Raw genomic sequence first — 20,657 nt, forward strand, 5'->3', positions numbered from 1 at the left:
CAGGACCAAAGAAAGTTTTGATTTGTCTAACTACAAATCAAACCTCTATTTTTTTTCACTACATTTTGTACCTGATACTTTAAGCTTGTGGGTGCCAGTTTTTGAGTGGGCTGAAGATGTTTTCCTCTGATCACTGTCTAGATTAATTATCAAATTATTGGGCACCAGTATTGTTTCCATGGAAACAATGTTCACTATCTTGATACTTTTGCAGAGACAAAAAGGCTATTGTGTAATAAATGTAAGGAAATTGTATTGTCCTCCTGCTTGTTAGTCAATGAAAAAAATATTTAATGGCAGTAATTAATCCTAAACGTGCTACAATATCATCAAGAAATGATGAAAACGCCAAATAGTTTTTCTTTATATTAAAAACACATGGGCAAGCTACAATGTGGTAATAGATGCAGCTGAAAATTAACATGAGGCAAATTTATTATTTGTGTTTCAAGAAAATAAAACTTGCTTGTTTCCACCACTCCTGTGCTGTGTGCTGTAGTTTGCTGTATGAAGTCCAACATTTTCATGTTGTTAGTTTTTTTTCTTTTTCTTTCTTTGGATTTAATTTATTATTTTCTCTACTGTTTTGATAGTATATCAGCCCATTTAATACTACTAGGTTAAAGTGTCATCCCACAAAATTTCTCTCTGTCAGAGGTGAGCCACATTCCCAAACAGGAGTCCTGGGCAGCCCAGGTGGTTTTATTCTGCCTCCGTAGAATTGTGCATACGTGCATGTTATTTTGTTTTTTTGTTTTTGTAATGCGCACATATGTGTTCACACCCACCCACTCAGCTTGAAGTAATACCACCAGTTCCTTTGAGATGCAGAATTACTATCAGTCACACATGAGGTTTCTTGCACAGTCCGAACCGAAAGCGTATGGCATTAAAATAATGGAAATGCCTGGGGCGCAGATTGGAGGGGCAAAGCACACTACAGCCACCCCCAATTACAATGTTATATTGTTTCATTCCCCTTAAGTGTGTGTTTGTCTCTAAGTCTGTGTGCATAGGCAAGGCTTTATATGAAATATTCACAGGCCTAGTGTGTTGGCATACTGCCATCTGCGAGAATGTGCAAAGCCTTTTCAATCACCTCAGAGGCCTCAATATTTAGGAGTGGAGGAGATGGGGTGAATAAATTCATGAATGCTAGAGGGTCCCATAAATTTAAAAGAGACAAAATTCATTTTTAGTGTATATATCGGATCAATACCTCAGAGGAGAGGAGAGGAGAGAAAAAGGATGGAAATAGAAGAGGGATGGAAGATGAACTGAAAACAGGGGGGGAGCAGGATGAAAATGTTACAGAAATTATATCCCCACTGTGCAGTCTTACGAAAAATTATTCCACCGCATGATAATGCTAACATGCTCTCTTGGGAGATGGGACAAGGAAAAACAATGGGACATATTTCTTCCCCTGTTTGGTGCGATGATTTGGTCATTTTTTTTTGTTTCTATCTCAGATTTGTGTGATCAGCATGTTCTGTACCTCTGTGCCCTTGCTAAATACATTGTTGGATTTAACAATGTAGTCATTAAAAATCTTTAACAACAAACTTGCATTTGCACACAACCGTACACACAACAGAGTATTCTCATCTTTTTTATTTCTGCAAACTGCAGAAATGATGTGCAAACATCACAAGCTTTTGTGCAACTACAAATTAATTTCCTTCATTGTCTAAATCAGGGGTCTTCAACATTTTTCAGGCCAGGGACCCCCAAACTGATGGAGAGTTGGAGCAGGGACCCCCCTACTGTTTATATGGCATACAATTGTGTTTTATATTTAACGGGGCCAAGTGCCGTGTATAAACATAGCTACTCTGTTATTGTACATTCAATACTAAGCCATTCAAATAATACACAGGTTAATATATTCATGTTTTTATTTTAAACATGTGCAAGGTACAGGGTGGCCGTGCCACTGCATTTATAAACAAACATCTTGCATACAACACTGAGCTATTCAAATAATCCACAGATTTTAACTTTAAACATGCATGTAGATGAGACAATGAATCCTCAAACAATCTGTGGATGGCACACATTTGCACACAATTTGTGAGAAAAAACTGTTTGAAAAAAAAAAAATTAAAAATCGTCTAATCAACCAAAGAGTTCGCGACCCCCCCTGCAGTACCTCCGCGGACGCCCCTGGGGGTCGCGGACCCCCTGTTGAAGACCTCTGGTCTAAATCATTGCAAAAAGAATGACCTTTATTTGACCCTACATTATTCCATACGTTTCCCTCTTTTATACCTTGCACATTGAAATGTTCATGCTATCATTTGAATTATTTCTTGCTTCATTTTAGTCTTATTTTTGATGTTTTCAATTGTTTAGTTTGTACAATTTTTTTATAGGTTTCAAGGATTGATCATTCTGGTATATCTGTCTGCTGACTGTAATTGGTCTCAATGGCAAATACAACTGAAATTGATAGTTTTAGTATGTGGAGATGGATAAATAATAATGCATGCACATTTCAAAATCTGGTCCTGGTTATTTTAAATCTGGGAGTTGGCTGTGTGGTCCATGCTGGCTGACTTTGTGATACTGCTTGCTGTGTCGTGATGTTGGTCTGTCCAAATGTCTGCACATTGATCTCTGTGCAATGAGGTTTTCTTTTACAGTTTTTCTGTGTGAGTCCTTGAATCAGACTGAAAGAACTTCAGTTCATGGTTGACCTACATGGTCAGGCTGCAACAGTTAAAGAATTTGACTGAAATGGTACACTTTTGACTTGACTGTGTTGAGGTATTTTAGTTGTGATGTCTTCACGTTACTATGGTAACAAGTGCACTGGCCACCTTGTGTCAATATGCTTAGGAAACATCTGTTTTGGAATGTGTGCATAGACAAATGTTTTAGGGGTATTGACTAAGTTATGAGAGTTGTCCAGACTTTCTCTGACGTTGATACACTATAAAAGTATGTGATAGCTCATTGTACTGTGACTTAACTTTTCTTTATTCAGTTTAAGTCATTGTGTAATTTACTGCAGCTTTTTGCAGTAAATTCACCCCTGGGTCAGTGGTTACCTCCGTAGATACAATTAGGCACATTTATGTCCACCATCAACAACGAGCTGCCTTTTACTTGTGACATTTTGTGATTTAGATATTTTTTCAGCAAGAATATAGGACTTCATACTTAGATTTAGCCTTATCTGATTTTTTTTTTGAAGGAGAGGAGATGAGAGGGTTTTGGTTTTAAAATGTCCCTTTATTAACCAATTGCTCGGAAACAAAACAAAAAAATCAGAAATCCAGAAGTCCAACACCAAAAGCAAAAGGATTATTTCAAAAGTTCAGAACTAGCACCCCATCCCCTCCCACCAAACGCAAAGCCCCTCCCTCAGCCCACACACAACTGAAGGCCTGAAGATTGTCTGTCATGTGAAAATAGGTATATTCAACCCTCAGTCTAGCCTTTACAAGTCCCTTCAAAACTGAAACCAGCACTATGCTACTGAATCTGGTTCTTTCTGGTCAGCTATATGGCCAATTTTGCAGAACCACATACAAAGTTCAACAGACAATGAACAGCCTTTTTCTCCACAAAGTACTTGGGTCCATAAATGAAAGGAAAAGAGAAAATCTCTCCAAGGGCCTGAAACCAGAATTGAAACAAAAAAGCACAAATAAATGTAACAGACTGGAACACTCAATGAACAAATGCATGAGAATTTCATCCTCGACACAGAAAACACACTCCATGCTCTATTCTCCACTGGAGGTCTGCTTTTCGCTTTTTTACAGGCAGCTTGTGCAAGGTCTGTCAGCTCCCTTTCTGGGAAAAGTATGGGCCAAAAAAATCTATCCACCTCAACTCCTGAGCTTCTCACAGAGTCTTAAAGTTAAGGACTGTGAAAAGTACTTGATAAAGTTCTTTCTTTCCTGCATACTAAAGACCTTCCAGTGGGGCAGTTTTGAGGGAAAGGCCCCCCCCCCCCACACACACACACACACACTTCACAGCTTGGGAAACAGACAGGGAGGGGAAACCTCAACCCACTGGTCACACAGAGTCTGATCCCTAACAAAGGTTCTGACACATTGTGGCAGAGCAGCATGAACCTCCTACTCCCCTGTGGATCAGTCTGGCAAAGGTGATGTTGCTCCTCTCCCTCAGCAGGTCCACGGATGCAGATACCAGCTTCAGCAGGTGACCCAGTTTGGTGCTGTCAGCCTCCCTTAGCCTAGCCTGCAGGCTAGCAGACTGTAGGGTTTGATGAAGGTGTTGACAAAAAAAGCCTCCTCAAATACCCAAAATGCCCAGAATCTTATTGGGTTTTTGTGTGAAATGTACAGTTTGCCATGCCTGCAGGACTGAGCTTTTGAATTGACAAAGTCCAGTAAGATCCATGTTCTCAATTTCCAACAGGTAAACACAGGCGTAAACAGGTGGCAAATGTAAATTTAGTCTTTTGTTCAAGAATAAAATTTTATTAGATTGCTTCCTCTGTAATTTTGAATTTTTTTTGTGTGTGTGTTAATTCCCTACTATGTAAATTTGCTACTCTTGTTGTACTGGATATTTTTGGCATTACAACTTATGTTAATGCCAAATTATCAAGCAGAAGAAAAAAACGTAAAATTAAAGCCCAGATGACAGTCATGTATCAGCAAATTTAACATTGTTAGATTTCCTTCTACCTGTAAATAAACCCAAAAGCCTGCTAATTGACTATGGCAGGTACCATTAATGCTCATTTGGTGGCAAAGTTCAATCAATGGCTGAAATCCCGTAAACGATACACACTTTTATAACCTACCCAGTGGTCCTTCAGATTCGCTCACTTTTCTCTTTTCTTGTTCTGTCTTTCTAGATGGTAGCTGTAATCCTACAGCTCTGGATTGTCACAGACAATTATGTTGAGTTTGTTCTTCAATATTTTTTTAGATTGTCATAATTTATTCATTCATAAATTGATATATTATAGAGACGTATGTTTTGAGTTTAGCTCACATTTATCAACATTTTGTCAAATAAAGAAAGCATTTTTCTTGGGTGAAGCCTTATGTTCAACCAGTCAGTCATCAGAAAATGATTCTGCAATTTTACCGGAACTGGCAACAAAATCTGCATATCTAGAAATGTTAGTTGGACAGAACAAAAATATTCAAATTAACTTTGGTGTCAAACTTTGCAAACAACAGCCTAATAGATGTTATGAATAATCATTGTGCATGTTAGAACTGGATCAGAGATGTTGATTTACTGCCTGCATCCTCCATCTCCAGACTTCCCACTGTGTCTCTCTGGGTTCTCTCAGTTCTTTCTTGGAATTCCTCCATTCTACCCTCTGCGCTACCACCATGTCTCTCAGAGCTCTCAGCTCACCCCAGATATCAATCCCAGTGTGTTCACTCATCTGGAAACTGTGGTCAGTGCCTCCACTCTCTCCTCCAGAGCACGTCCCAGACAGACAGAGCCCCAACACCAGCAGCATAGTACGCCTCAAAACCTTACTGTCCAGGAACATCACTCAGAAACTGAGTGGAATGAGATGTTAGTGTGCAGCACATTCACTGTAAAAAAAATTCCCACTGGCCACAGGTGCAGGCAAAGATAACTTACTCTTATTTGTCCCACATTGAGTTGGCAAAAGACCACATAGACCATATTTGGGGGTCCTAGCAGGGAAGCTGCAGGAACCCATTGTGTTAGTACCTTTTCCTATTATTGATCCGTTTCCGCTGCAATTGAAGTCTATGGCAGCCCCATGAACGCTATGGTAAAAAGTTGTGAAATTTGGCACACGTAATCAGCCAAGTGCCAAAGTAAAACTCAAGAATTTTCATGGCCCAAGAGTCTACTCTCTAGCACCACCAACACGTCAAAGTTCGAAGTGCATTCAGCCTAATAACTTTTGACTACTTGGTCCAAATTTCACAAATGAGGCATCGTTGGAATCCTTGGACCATGACGAGTCCAAGTATACGCAAATTGACCCTATGACGTCAATTTGCGTATATTTAGATTTTCCGCCATTTTGAATTTTATCAAAAACCTTAAAAAAGCATTTCAGGTCACAGAAATTGTCCAATTTTCACGAAACTTGGCACATAGACTCTTAAGACCAAGCCACACAAAAGTTATCATGTGGAATTTTTAATTAGGCTTCCGTTTTTCCATAAAAGCCAATCAAACTCGAGGTTGACGCCAAACCGGAAGTGAGGCCATATCTTGGCAACCATTTGATGTAATGACGTCAAACTTCTAACACAGACTTAAGACCGCTAAGGTAATTGGCCCAAGAAGTTTGGTGACGTTTGGCCAATAGGTGGCGCTATATGTAGCAAAAGTGCATTGTTGCTCATATCTTTGGACCCCTTGGTCCAAATGTCACAAATGAGGTACCGTTGGAATCCCTGGATACAGACAAGGTCAAAGCACCTCATAGCGTCATCTGCGCCATCTTGGATTTTCCGACATTTTGAATTTAATTGAAAACCTTCAAAAAGCATTTCAGGCCACTGGGATTGTCCAATCTCATTGGGACTTGGCACATAGAATCTTCAGACCAAGCCGCACATAAGTTATCATGTGGATTTTTTTTATTACACTTCCGTTTAACCGCGGCAACCAATCAAACTCTACGCCGATGCGCAAACAGGACATTTGGCCAAATCTCTGCGATGCATTGATGTATCAGTGCCAAACTTGGTGCATGGACTCACGACGCCTTCCTGAGCAGCCCAAGCCTTCCCTATTGTGCCATTCTGCTAGGACCCCCACATCGCTGCTTGCAGCTATATTTAGGATTGTTTTCTGATGCAATGCTGACAGCTTATCTTAAAAGGCCAAATTCCTATTTCCATTTGTTTAAAAGGGCCCCCAAAATCTAATTACTTTTCACTCACTGTCATCCAGCAGCGTCAAATGACTTTTTAGTAGATTCAGAGATATAAATTTCTATGCTCCAGTTCTGGTTGGCAATGATGTTAAAGTAACTAAACACCCAGGTTGAAATGCTCATTTTTTGCTGATTGTGCTGCACTCAGGGCTCTAAAAATGAGCAGAACCCTGAAATAAATGTTGAAAACACATCTACCAACTGCAGTGTCTCACATGGAGGCTCTGAAACTGACAGGAGAACCTATCCATGAACTTAAGATTTGCAGTGGATCCATTTCACCAGTCTGCACAGTGGTTGGTCGCTCACACTTTCCGTCCTGCTGTGCAGGGCTGAGTCCTGCTGTTCAGTCAAGAATAAAAAAAAAAAACTTTCTTTGAAATATTATCAGAAATTGTGCTCCACCATTGCCTCTATGATAGTCAAGTGCCATCACTCTCTTGTACAAGCCTGCAGGGTTGGCTTTTAGAGCAATATGTGCGACAATTTACTGAAAGTAACCATGGTGCTTATAGACGGGGGTCAGTTGCTTTCTATTTGCGTGTCTGCTTCTTTTTTTTCTTTTTTTTGCAGACTTTGGAATAAAGAATCTAAAGACAGTGGGATCTTTAATTTTCATGTTATTTAAAAACAAAGCAAAGCACCTGGTCAGCCTGTCATCTTGTTATCAATCAGCTGCATATGAATCAGCCTTTAATCAGTCTCTTCTAGTTAAATCTGCATAATTCTCTTCGTCCTTTTCAAGGATATTTTAGGCTCCTTTTTTTATCTGTAACAAGCAGCCGAAGGATGGAGGTTATAGACTCAGTGTGTGTATTGTGTCAGGGAAAGTGGCATGACATATCTGCACATGTGAGTTTTATTGTTGGCTTCAGCATTCACTTGTGTCTGTATTTGTGTATGTGCTGCAGTGAGTGGGAAAGTTTGATAAGAGGTCTATCAACTGAGAAGCTCATTATTCAAAGCTTTTACAGGAGATGTAACGCAGATCAGAGGACAAAGTGTTCGACCATATCAATTCTGCATTGCATTTAGAAGGCAGAAAGGGAGGGAATTGGAGCGGAGACTGATTACATCAAACCAATGTACAGGCAGAAATGTAACTGTCAGGGAAGGAGGTTATCAATGTCGCTTTCAGCCAGAACTTTTTTTTGTTGTTGTCAGACAAAGTAGAATCATCTTCTCATTTTTGCCGTGTTTACATTGTCATCATATTAGTCTCTTTTACAGGGCTTGAGGAAACGTAATTGTGTATAATGTGTTATTTATACTGCTCTGTTTGTGCATATTCAACAATACCATCAACATCCCTATAGTGGTAGTACTCCCAGCAAATGCATATCTTGGCTTTTAATTTGTTTGATTATTGCCTTCAACACACACACACACACACACACACACACACACAGTCATCCTACTGATGAAGATTGATTAGTGCAGACTCCCCGTTGATATGAAAGTCGGTGTCTTCAAGTGCATTCTTGGAAGAGATAAACAATATGAAAGTGTGTCTTTCAAGCAATGAAGACAAAGGCAGACACTGCCACACACATAGCAAGCGAACAAACAGAAGCTTGTAGATGCTCTAACACATATGGTTCAAATGTATTGACAGGAATAGCATGGCCATTTATTGACTGGCAGCCAGATCCATGAGTATGTGTGCTCTGCCTAGAATGATTTGCAGGTGACCGTACCTTGAACTTTCCTGCAGTGTCCTCACTATTGATGTATCAAAGTCAGTGAAGCAGTGAACTAAACCCAATCAAAAAAGATAAATACTGTAGCAGATGGGCACAAAAGAAGATAAGCAAAAAGGCACTATGAAAAAAGTATAAAAGTTTAATGTAGATATGCAGAAAAAGAAATTAAGACAGGGGGACAGACCCAGGCATGGGTAGAAGAATGAACTGAGCTCAGTGTCAGCAAGAGGTGATGTATAGATGAGAGGGCGATGAGAGTGAGCTGGCTTCTCTTTCAGCTCCAGTAGTAATGCCCCTTTCCAAAACATCACTCATATTTAATGGAGCACAACAGAGTGGTGGGAAAGGACAGCACATAACTTGCCTGCATCAAGCACACACATACTACACCGACATATGCAGACAACCCAACATATTACAGTTGTGGGAGCCTTGAGAATGGAAGGCGTTATCGTTGAATAGGACAGGGAAGAGCCATAAGCAAGAGATCAAAGTAGAAAGAATAAAGAATCGAGGAGCATCAGCATGCATATGTAACTACTGGTATAAGTGAGGGAAAAAGCAGTAGAGTCAGGAAGATTATCCTCCACCGAGCTTATCGTTTTCCTGTTGGAGTCACACTTGCCAGTCACACTAGAGTGCCATTGTTGTGGAGAAAAATATGCTATGTGACAAAGTAGAGGGTAAACCAAGAGAGAAATATGTTCTGTTTTGACCAGCCACATACCTCTTACCCATAAAGATTCACCCAGTCTTATTGACTTCTCGTTAGAGCCTTGATAATCAACAATTTTCTCCCATTACCCGATCACATTTAAAGCCACTTGATTTTTTTATTATGAATTTCATAAGTTAAAGAGCAGATATGAATGTTTTGCAATAGTCATTTGAAAATAATTTGACTTGATTGATTTTTCAGCGGAATGTTTTTACTCACGGATCATTTTGCTCTTCACAAGATGTGTTTCTAATTTTCAAATAGGAACCTACCTTGTGTGTTTTCTGATGACATTTTTTCGTCCCACCAAAACCCTCCCACCCCACTCTCCAGGCTCAGGCCTCAACGATGGCCAGTGGCATGCAGTACGTTTGGTCGCCAAGGAGAACTTTGCCATGTTGACAGTGGATGATGAGGAGGTGTCTGCTGTGCGTTCCACCTCACCTCTCAGCATCTCCACAGGAGGAACTTATCACTTGGGAGGTAAGGGTCACGCCATCACAGTTGATCTGACATGAACAGTACACTGATGACTTTCTCCTGCAGTCATCACCGTTCCTCCACAGTGGACCCTAATTTGTATAATTCCTTGTTTAATTAAAATGATCTTAAAGGGATAGTTTGTCTCTTTTGACATGAAGCTGTATGACATCCCTTATTAGCAATATCATTTATGAACATTGACTTATCCCCCGCTGCGTCCTGTGAGCCGAGTTCCAGCCTCGTTTTGGCGTAGACGAAAGTAGTCCGGTTAGTTTGCTAGGGTCCCGAAAATAAAGCGCCTTGCTTCTCAAAACAATATGCGTTCAAAAGAGTAATACATTTGCATCACAAAATCGTCCCTCCAGAAAAAGTCAGACCTCACAATCACTTGGCGCTATTTCTCTCTTCCTTCGTATCACTACGGGCTGTGTAAACTGTGCAGACCAAAGTGCAGACCGAGCACTCCCCTGCTTCCGAGCAGGAAACACCGTAACAGGTGCAGCTATCGCTAGGTGGCTGTACGCATTGACATGAAGGGAGGCAAAAATAGCGCCAAGCGATTTTGAGGTCTGACTTTTTCTGGACGGACGATTTTGTGATGCGAATGTATTACTCTTTTGAACGCATATTGTTTTGAGAAGCAAGACGCTTTATTTTCGGGCAAACTAGCCGGACTACCTTCGTCAACGCCAAAACGAGGCTGGAACTCGGCTCACTGGACGCAGCGGGGGGTAAGTCAATGTTCATAAATGATATTGCTAATATGGGATGTCATACAGCTTCATGTCAAAAGAGGCGAGCTATCCCTTTAAGACATAGAAAACTCTTCAAATCCATGTAAAAATACAGTTTCTTTCATGCCAGTGTCTAGGCTGAATTTGTTATCAAAAATGGTATATTGCTTGAAATCTACAGTCACTAGCACCAGTAACCCTTGTGTGATTTAATGCAATCCAATACAACAGCACCACCATAAATTCTACTTTTTGTAGCATCTACGATTTCACTGTTTGTTGATGTTTGGTTGAGTCAATGTATATCCATGTAGTAAGAGCTGAGACACTACAGGCCAGCTACAGACACACAACTACACAGAGATAACACAGACAGCGTCCTTAATCTGTCTGAATTAGAGATATGCCAGGTTAATGATGCCAGACACAGTTATCTGTCTGCTAAATGATGTATGTGTGTGAGTGTGTGTGTGTGAATGTGGGGGGTGGGGTGCCTGTATGAAATTACAGTAACTGAGAAAGATAGTCTGGCTCTGATAGCTCCATCATGCCTCTGTCCCCTCTCTCTAAGAGAGTACAATCTCCTCAATCAAGAAAAACCATTTCCTCAGGTCGGTCAATAAGGATCAGGGCACTTCTCAGACGCACACACATCTAACTTCTTTTACACTGTTGTCTGTTTTAATATCCTCACTTGCACTGAGTAAATCTCTTAACTCCACAATGACTCTGTACTAAGTTTTTTAAGCCTTTGTATACTAATTAAATGTATTTTTCTTTCTTTCTCAACTCTACGTGTTTCTTTATTTTTATTCTTAGATCCGGTTTCTTGCTTGATTTGGTGTCTGTCTTCTCTGGTTCTTGCTTTCCTCTGTCTTCTCTCACCCGGTCTCCATTTTGATCCAATTGGTGATTTATTGATTTTAGTAAGCAGAGCTGTGAATCAATAGTGGCTACGAAGAGAGGATCTCTGTAATGTCTTTACTCCTTCAAGAGGTCATTGGAGATGGATGGATTAAGGGAGAATGAGGGAGAGGAGAAGACATAAGAAAATAGTGACGAAGATTAAGTGCAAACAAGCGAAGAGAGGAAGAGGGAGAAAGTTTTTGAATCAATGTAGAACTGTTAGTAGGTTATTGGATGAGACTAAGTCTGGAAAAATGGAAAAAAAATATCTGCATTTTTCACTGGCTTGAATCATGTACTGTAATTATACTGTATATTTTAAGCAGGCTATGAAGAAAACAGCACAAGTCTGACAATGATGTATGAAATCCATATACAGCATGATATAGTAAATCCCCTCATAACTTGCGGTGCAGTGCAGTCTGAATTAGCAGCTGCTGGGACTGGGTTTTTTTACTTGTTAATGTTACATGACATAATATATGGAGAGGAGCAGGGAGCCCGGTGGTAAACGCTAGTTTGAAGGCTGCAGGTCATACAAGGCTGTTTAGTATTACTCTGGCAAAAAGTACGAAGCCATGTTTAGTCACAGATTTGGGAAATAGTTATTGGAGGACTTTCCAGAAAGGACTTGAGTCCAGACTCAAGCTCTGTTTCATTGAAAAGTGGGCTTTTTGCCAATTACTTTATGTTAGATCAGTCCCCAAATTACATGACACTGAGTGTTTTGTTTTTTTTTACCTCTCATTAAATACTTTCCTAAAACAAGGCAAAGAATGTCTTGAGTCAGCTAAATCTGTGTGTGTTAGGTTTAGTATGAGCCTTCGTGTTTGTGAACTTTTATGAATAGGATGAGTGGATATTTTTGACCAAATGCCAAAAAATTCCCAAACACATGCGCATTTATTCAAAACACTCCACCTCATCAGAAGCTCATTTCCATCCCAGAACAGAAGTGACATAATACTATAGTGAGTGTACAAAAGACACTTTAGCCTTTGGCTTGCCCTCAATTATTCTCTCTGATCACTCAACTTGAAAAGTCAAAGAGGCCAAACAAATTAAACTCCCCTAAAGCCTCTCTTACAGTTTTACATCAGCATTTCCTGTGGCTGAGAGGGATCTATGCATATGCCACAATTAGCAGAGACCTCTTAGTATCATGATCATTTTTTTTCTTTTATAGACACAACAAGACCCACGCTAATTGCTCTGAGTAATTTATGTAAGTTCAGTCATCCAGGTAGCCATCTGCTTCAAATCACATGGCTTTAAGGCATCGGTTTGCCGTTTTCACTGGCAACAGTTGTTAATGACTGAACCAGAGAAGGCTGTTTAAGTTATACTGTACTGACATGTAATTGTAGAGGCTCATTTCCATACTTATTGATTTACTTTTTTCTGCTCATTTTTGTTGTCCCATGTCATGGTCAGGACACTTCCAAAGTTAGGTGGGTTAAACAAACCTTTAGAAACGGGTATATCAGATGGTATTACTATAGTGTGGCTCTGAAAGGCATTGTACCAACAGAAATGTGTATGTTTAAAATCAACATCAACTTTTTAAAGTTGACCTCTCTTCGTGCAGTTATGGCGCCTGCAGTGAACATAATATAGAACAAAACAGAATGAGAAATGTGCAAGTGTAACTTCACAATAGAATGACTGAGTGCCTCTCTGGACAAACTGTTTCAACATTAAGAATAAAAGTTTGACGATTAGTATCTTTCTATATTCTTCATGTTAAGATCTTTCAAGTATGGGGAACTCGTGAGGGCTAATCGGTGTTAATTTGTAGCTTTACCGTCACACAGATGCATGAAGAGTGACTGACAAAAACTCTGGGACACTGTTTTATTTGACCTTTACATGATATGACTGAATTTTAAAAGCTTCAGTTCACCTGGGTGATTGTAACTGAAGTAATCGAAGGCATTCAAATGCATACTTGGCACATACAGTCAAGCATCACACGTGCAGAAAGACATATGAAATGATAGCATTTTTTTAACGTAATTGTCAGTTTGTATTTATTCTAATGGAGAGCGATTTAATCATTGGACGTGTGGGTAGTTCAGTAGGGGTTTTACCTCTGTCTGATTCTGGCATATTTTGCAAAAACATGTGCAACACAATACATGCAATATTCTTTAAAGTCAGAAAGAAAAACCTGCTTTTAATACTGCTATTTAATTATTTTATAATCTAAAGGAATTAGTCTGATTTGCAATATTAAGTCAAACGAATTGGCATAAAACTATTAGTTTCACCATTTTAGATGACTATTTGCTCATTAATGCTTCAATTAATGACCAGATTTCCCTAATTGCAGATTATGATTTCCAATGATTTCTTTACTTGTCTTCCTTACTGCTGTCAACCTTTTTTCGAAATGATCTTGTATGTGCAGCTCTTTATTTCAGTTGATTTTCTAATTTTTATGAAAACCTAACACAATCTTTGAGAGGGAAAAAACAATCCCCCAGACAGGTGTCAGGTGCAACATTTCAGTGTGACACACACTGTTCTTGCACACTGAGATGATGCACTTGCTGAGAACAGTTACCTTTGACTTCAGTAGTGCTAATTTGACAAGTAAAGACTATTATTGTAGAATTAAGACTCTTGCCTTTTCTGATTTTGTTGCATCAAAATTCACTCATCACACCCAAGGTTACAGTGTTACTAGATATTTTATCTGGTGACAATATATGACAATATATACTCCGATGACAATAGGAAGAAAAGACTAGGCTCTGAGCCCCTATAATCTTACCCTTAAAAAAACTGCCCCTTTTTTTTTTCTCTCTGCACGTACTCTCAAGCTCTTCTGTTTGATTACCCTCTATTTCTTTTATCTTCTTCAGATTTTTAGTTTGTCCTCTTTTGTTGTTTGTTTGTTTTTTGTCCTCATCTTTAGGTCACCACATCACTCCTTTGCCTCCCCCTCCCCACCTCTTTTTTTCCCCTTTATTTCCACTTCTCTGTCCTTCAGGCAGCTGTTTTTTGAAGCAGTCTTCTGTACCCAAAGCCTATTTTATGGAGAGTAGTTTCTCACACCTGAATCTGCGCTTAGAGAAATTAGTAACTGACTGATGTGAGACATTGGCAAATTGAATTTCTCAAGAGGCAAAGCACATGGACACATGGCACACTTGGCACACATGACACTAGAAAAAACATGTAATTATTGTATTGGTTTAACCAAAACTGGACATTTGACATGTATATAAACGTGTTAGTGGAACCAAAATTGCTTCTAAATAATCAAACTAACACACCTAGATATAGCAAGTGGGCATAGACTCTGCGATCAACTCGACTCAGATGGGCTTTCAACATATGCTCTAAAGTTCCCTCCATCCTTTTTTAAATTTTGTAAAAACTTATATCAATGCAGCCAAATTACCTTGAAAGCTGCTCTCCTTCACAGTTTTTATGTTTCTTTTGTCAGATGGCTGAACATGTCACAAATTAGGATTGGAAAAACTGTCCATTAAACCCATATTGATTTTTTTTCCATCTCTATTTCTCAACTGGTTTTACTGAGATGTTATAAACATTCTAAAAGCATTTCTTAGCGTGATTGTTAGTTTTTACTATTTTGTTATTATGTCATCTCTTTTACAGTGTGACTCAAAATCCAACAGCATTGATCTTGATCTTTGCTGAAATGCCATGATGTGTAATGATCCAGTACTAGTATGGATATTGAAGTAACTACAGCTTCCCACTGATTTTCATTTAGACTTAAAAAAGAAACATCTAACACACATTGTATGAATTTCAGGTTTTAACCAGAAGCACTTTGCACCTTTTCAGCCATGATTCTGAATATTGCAGCCTCTTCCGATTCATCTAATGGCTTGTGATGAATTAGACATGAGACTCTGACAGCCACATTTATCAAGGAACAGCTCAATGTGTGCACTTGATATTATTTTGTTTAAATGCGTATAGTCTTGCTTATGCACACATGGTTACATATTGTTCTTAACAACATTACCCACAGTGTTTGACCTGCATACATGTTGGTTTTGCTTGACTGAACCTTTAAGGAGCTATAAATACTTCAAACAAAGAAAAGTACATTTCATCCACCAGAGAATTTTAATTTTTGTTAGAATCTAAATTTTTTTTTTTTTTTTTTTTGTCTATTCTGGAAATGCTTTAGAGTTTTGTCCTTTGAACAGTTGTTTGATCATTCACATCAAAGTATTTTGGCAGATTGTCAGTCTGCCTTTTCTGGAAGCATGCCTCTGAGTGTGTTGCTGCCTAAGCTGGACTCAGGAAGAGGAGAGGTGGAGTTGTTCTTCCAGTGTCTATTGTAAAGGAAGGTTTCTGGGGACATCAGGAGAGGCTGTGGAAGAGTGCCAGAAGGACAACAGGGTATTATTGCTGTTCCAGATTCTGAAAGGAGTTCTGCTGTGTGTTTACCACAAATTCAAACCATAGAACATCATTGACATAAGAAAAAAAACATTTCGTTTAGCTCATTTTAGGTTAGTTTTTTAGCCGTGGATGTATAACTGTTAGAAGATAAACAGCTGTATGACAGCTTAAAGCTATCTCTGCAAACGTTGTGATAATGTTGGACCTCCTAGTAGTCTTTACCTTTTGATGGTTGCAGTACAGTTTCATTAAAGTTATGTAATGATAATCTTTGGGGAAAAATCAAACATTTCCACTAACGCACGACTGTTTTAAGGCCCAAAGACTAAAACATTCACCAGTAGGAAGACTGAGAAAAAAAGAATGGCAACAATACAGTTACACCAACTATCTCTAATCCTGGCTTTCACCTCATTTTATACCATGCCACTGTCAGGCTGTCAGGATCCTTCTTATTTAATCAGCGGCTATTGATTTGATATGCAAATTGATATAATGCAATGCTCAGATGAGCATTTATAGTGTTCATCAAAGTGACATAAGGGAGAAGCTGCCTCTTTCTCTGTAGAGACACAGGAGATTGAATTATCATTTGTGATGCTGCTTGGAATTTTGTAGAGCCTTTAGAATGTTGAAACCATTGCCATCCTGCCAAATTATCATATTTGGTCATTTATTTGGTTATTTGTAAAGAACAGTTATCTAATTTCACACATATACAAGTGGCAAAAGAACCTCCAAATAAAGTTTTTTTTAAAATGTTGAATTATAGTCAGAAGTTTCCAATTAGTTGGATTGACAATCACGTGTGAATGGAAAGGTTTGTGGACAACAGGTTTTTTTTTTATTAGAAATCTTGAGTTTAGAGAAAGTGAAGCAACTTGAAACCATCTAAAAACATGAAACATGGTAGATGTAGTGTCTTATTTTCCTGCATCTTAGCCTTGATGGCTTGCCATAATCGATGGAACAAATAACTGTGAATTGCCAGCAGTTTATAAAGAAAACATAATGACAGTTTATGCAGTGAGGGAATGAATCACTTAATTGAGGTCATTCTTCTAAAAACTGATGAAAGAACATTTTGGAATGGCCAAGTCAAAGTACGGATCAATAACAGTCTTCATCAAGTAGAACTTCTCAGAGTTTAAGCTCTTCTGTACAGTGTGCAGAGCAGATCCAAAGAAACAAGGAAAAAAAACACCACAGTTATTAGTGAACAACCAGCTTCAATGTTAGATGTAATTTGTGGGTCTTTTTGGATGAAAGCATCCACTAAACAACTAAATGTTATGTAAAATGCAACAACGGATTACAGATACTGAAAAGAAAGGTTAAAATACCCTTTCTTTTTACAAATATCAAATAGATTTGCTTAATCAATATATGTCCAAGAATGCATTTATCCATTTTCTATACCCACTTAATCCAACTAAGGATGGCAGGGGGGCTGGAGCCTATCCCAGCTGTCATTGGGCGAGAGGGTACACCCTGGACAGGTCGCCAGTCCATGACAGGGCCACATAGACAAAAACAAGACAAACAACCATCCACGCTCACTCTCACTCCTAGACACAATTTAGAGTCACCATTTACTCTAACGTACATGTTTTTGGGCAGTGGGAGGAAGCCGGAGTACCCGGAGAGAACCCAGGCATACACAGGGAGAACATGCAAACTCCACACAGAACGGGCCAAAGGGATTCGAACCCTCTTGCTGTGAGGCGACGGTGCTAACCACTACACCACCGTGCAGCTCATGTCCAATAATAATATTTTTGATTATTTGTTTAACATGGCTTTTACTTTTTACTTTTGGGACTTGCTTGAAAATCTGAGGTTGTTTTACGTTACAAAAAGATAAAATCTTAAAGGTTCTGGCCTGTGGATGAGTGAGCTGGAAACGGCTCAGCTGGCAGCTTGGATAGAGTTGTAGAGCAACAAGCCCCTATCTGCTTTCATGGCCTATGGTAACATACATCCATCCACCCACAGTTTCATGCATTGCACTGCTCATTCTGCCAAACTGTCAGGAAGGCTACATATTCTTTGCATTCATAAGGTATCTACAGCACACAGAGTGCTGCCAGCAAGCAGTCTGCTCCGTTCCCCGTCTTCTCCCTCCCTCGCCATGTGTCCATCTTCTTTTTTTTTTCTTTTTGTCTGTCTCCCTCCCACTCCTCTGGAAAGACAGCAGCCAGATGTGGCAGGAGAAAAGACAGATGGCAAGGATGACAGGAGAAACTTTTTGGGGGACGAAATGAAAATCAGAAGATGTGGAATGAATGAATCCACCAAAAACACGCATGCAAGCGCACATATTTTAGTATTCAACCAGTTTATTTACTTGCGTCAGCCAGCTAGATAAACATCCGTCATGTTTGCTCATACACACAGACTCTCTCTCCCTCTCACACACACACACAAACAGTCCACATGCCCCTCACAATCTTTGATGCTTTGGCCTTGGGGCTGATGGGCAAGCTGGAGAGTATGACAGCTTCTAACATCACAATGATGGAGATGTCATTGAGCGCCAGTGTTTTATGACTTTCCTATGTGCTCGTGGCAGAGACTGAATTCTGGAGTCTCATCTCCAATGTAAGATACTGCCTGTACTCTGTACATACTGTATATACACATGTATACTGTATGCAGTATACTTAAATACAATTCAGTACACACCTAATTAATGACAAATTTGTACATCCACAGACTTTTGGTGTAAAAGATGGTGTATGTGCACAGACAAGCAGACAGTATTGTCCTAGCCTTGGCCCCATTTTAGACAAGGACCAGTGTCCTTTCTGGAGGGGCCAATGACCCATGTAACTCATGCGCAGTATAGTGTAAAATGTGTATGTCCTATAATCTATTGCGATCTTAGCACTTGTATTACGGATAATAAGCTGTATGACTGATGGAGGTTCACACTTTAAACAACGTGAAAATAACTAACCCCAAATCTGGTATGTTGGTCCTTGTGTTGTTTTCGTTTTTTGTCTACCTATGCCTCGGGCCCTGTTTTCATGATGTCTTTTAAGTTGTGGATCAAAAGAATCCACTGTGTTCTTCCCACACAGTTTCACTTCATTGTTCAAAGAAACTGCTATGCACTCCTTTGTTTCAGTTCCTATTCATGTTCTTTGTATTTTTGGTCGGTGTTTGGCTTTACTAAGAAGATAAATATTGATATATATATAATTCTAATACCTTGCTTTTGTTTTTTTCTTGTATTTGTTCCAGGGTATTTTCTGCAAACATTGTTCCCACCCTCCCAGCGTTCATTTCAGGGGTGCATGCAAGCAATCCTCGTGGATGACCAACCTGCTGATATGCATGCGGTGGAGAAAGGCACTGTGGGAGCCTTTGAGAATGTCAGCCTCGACATGTGCGCGATCATAGACAGGTAAAGATTGATAACTGCAGCATGCACATGCATCTGCCTTATTATTTATAACAGGAAACGCACATACAGGCATTTGCAGACCACGAAAACAATGAGTGTCATAAATCTAGGGGTTTCAGATGAGTCACATCATAAACAAAGACTGTTATGTAAAGGCTTTGGATTCTTATCCTGAAACTCATTATTCAGGGTTGTCATTGTTGTATGTGTAACCTCACAAGAATTATATTTGTGTGTCTTGTTCAAATGTGCTTGTCATACAGATAAATTGATATACTGTCGAGGTGGCTTCCCATTGTAGAGAGTGTGTGCAGACGCTGCATTGTTTTCATGTGGAATTGAAAGAATAGGGCCGGTCCCGTTCTTTGAAAACTATCCAGAATATTAAACAATCATCAAAAATGAGCCACTTCATTATCTACTTCATTCAAGTATCCCAGAGCTGGAGATTCTGCAAGATGAGTCCCAATGTTGGCTCAGTGGCAGCATCCATTACAACTTGTTGACATTTCAGTTTATTTAGTTGTCAGGACTAGACAAACACATTGGGGTGGATTTGGAATACAGGAAATCAGCCCCATCTTGAGCGGAATTTGAGCACTTGTTTAAACAGAAACAGATTCAGTTGGGACCCACTGCTTTGTTAAATATGGGTTTAATGGCAGACATGGTGTATACACCAAGTATAGCAATTCTGTTTCCCGGTCAAATTTGTACATAATCTTTATTAAATACCGAGAGAGAAGTAGATAATAACTATCACTGCTTAATGTAGATGAGTGTAGACTAATAGTGGTCTGGTTTGTTGTTAGGTTTAGAACTCAACCTAAGCTAACTTCAAATCAAACAAGCACATCTGAAAGTTTTACTAAGATCCGGATTATTTAGCTAAATACTTTTAGTACATTCTAAAAAAAAAAAAAAAAACAGAATTAAAAAAAGGCCAAAAACTCCACATAGGTTGTGTCTGATTGGATAGTTCCTCTTGTCCAAAATAATGTTTTCTGCCTGAAGACTGTGTTAAAAACATTAAGGTAAAATACGGTTGAAATGCAGGAAACTCCCTCTGTCTGATAGACTATACATCATAAAAGACTGATGATAAAATTGAATGTCAGGAACAAGTGGAAGTAGCCAATGTTCCCATATACTGCAAAAACAACACTAACATAGTGTTGTGTTATAAAGTGTAATTGTAACATTACTGTCACTTAGTTTAAGCATCCAAAAGACACATAGCGACATTAGTCTTCATTTAGAATTGTGTTTCTGCCATCCTTACAAATAGCCTATTCAGCTTACGAACTGTAACTGTGGGAAACATTTTCTACATTCCCACAGTGCTTACCACTCTGACTTTCCACTTAAATGTTTTGCCTTCTGCCCAGGACCAGTGGGATTATAGAAACACTTCTCTTTGTATGACCTTTTTCCTTAT

General features: G+C 39.2%; 1 protein-coding gene across 3 annotated transcripts in view; it reads left to right on the plus strand.

The window, feature by feature from the left end:
• cntnap2a (contactin associated protein 2a) overlaps positions 1–20,657 on the plus strand; it is a 350,220-nt gene that overhangs the window by 202,315 nt on the left and 127,248 nt on the right. For all 3 annotated transcript variants that reach the window (XM_075452129.1, XM_075452131.1, XM_075452130.1), the window contains exons 10-11: positions 9,629–9,778; positions 19,057–19,219. In XM_075452129.1, the coding sequence (XP_075308244.1) occupies positions 9,629–9,778; positions 19,057–19,219 (313 nt within the window). The remainder of the gene's footprint in view (positions 1–9,628; positions 9,779–19,056; positions 19,220–20,657) is intronic.

The sequence above is a fragment of the Odontesthes bonariensis genome, chromosome 20 (assembly GCF_027942865.1).
Source record: "Odontesthes bonariensis isolate fOdoBon6 chromosome 20, fOdoBon6.hap1, whole genome shotgun sequence".
NCBI classification, from domain to species: Eukaryota; Metazoa; Chordata; class Actinopteri; order Atheriniformes; family Atherinopsidae; genus Odontesthes; species Odontesthes bonariensis.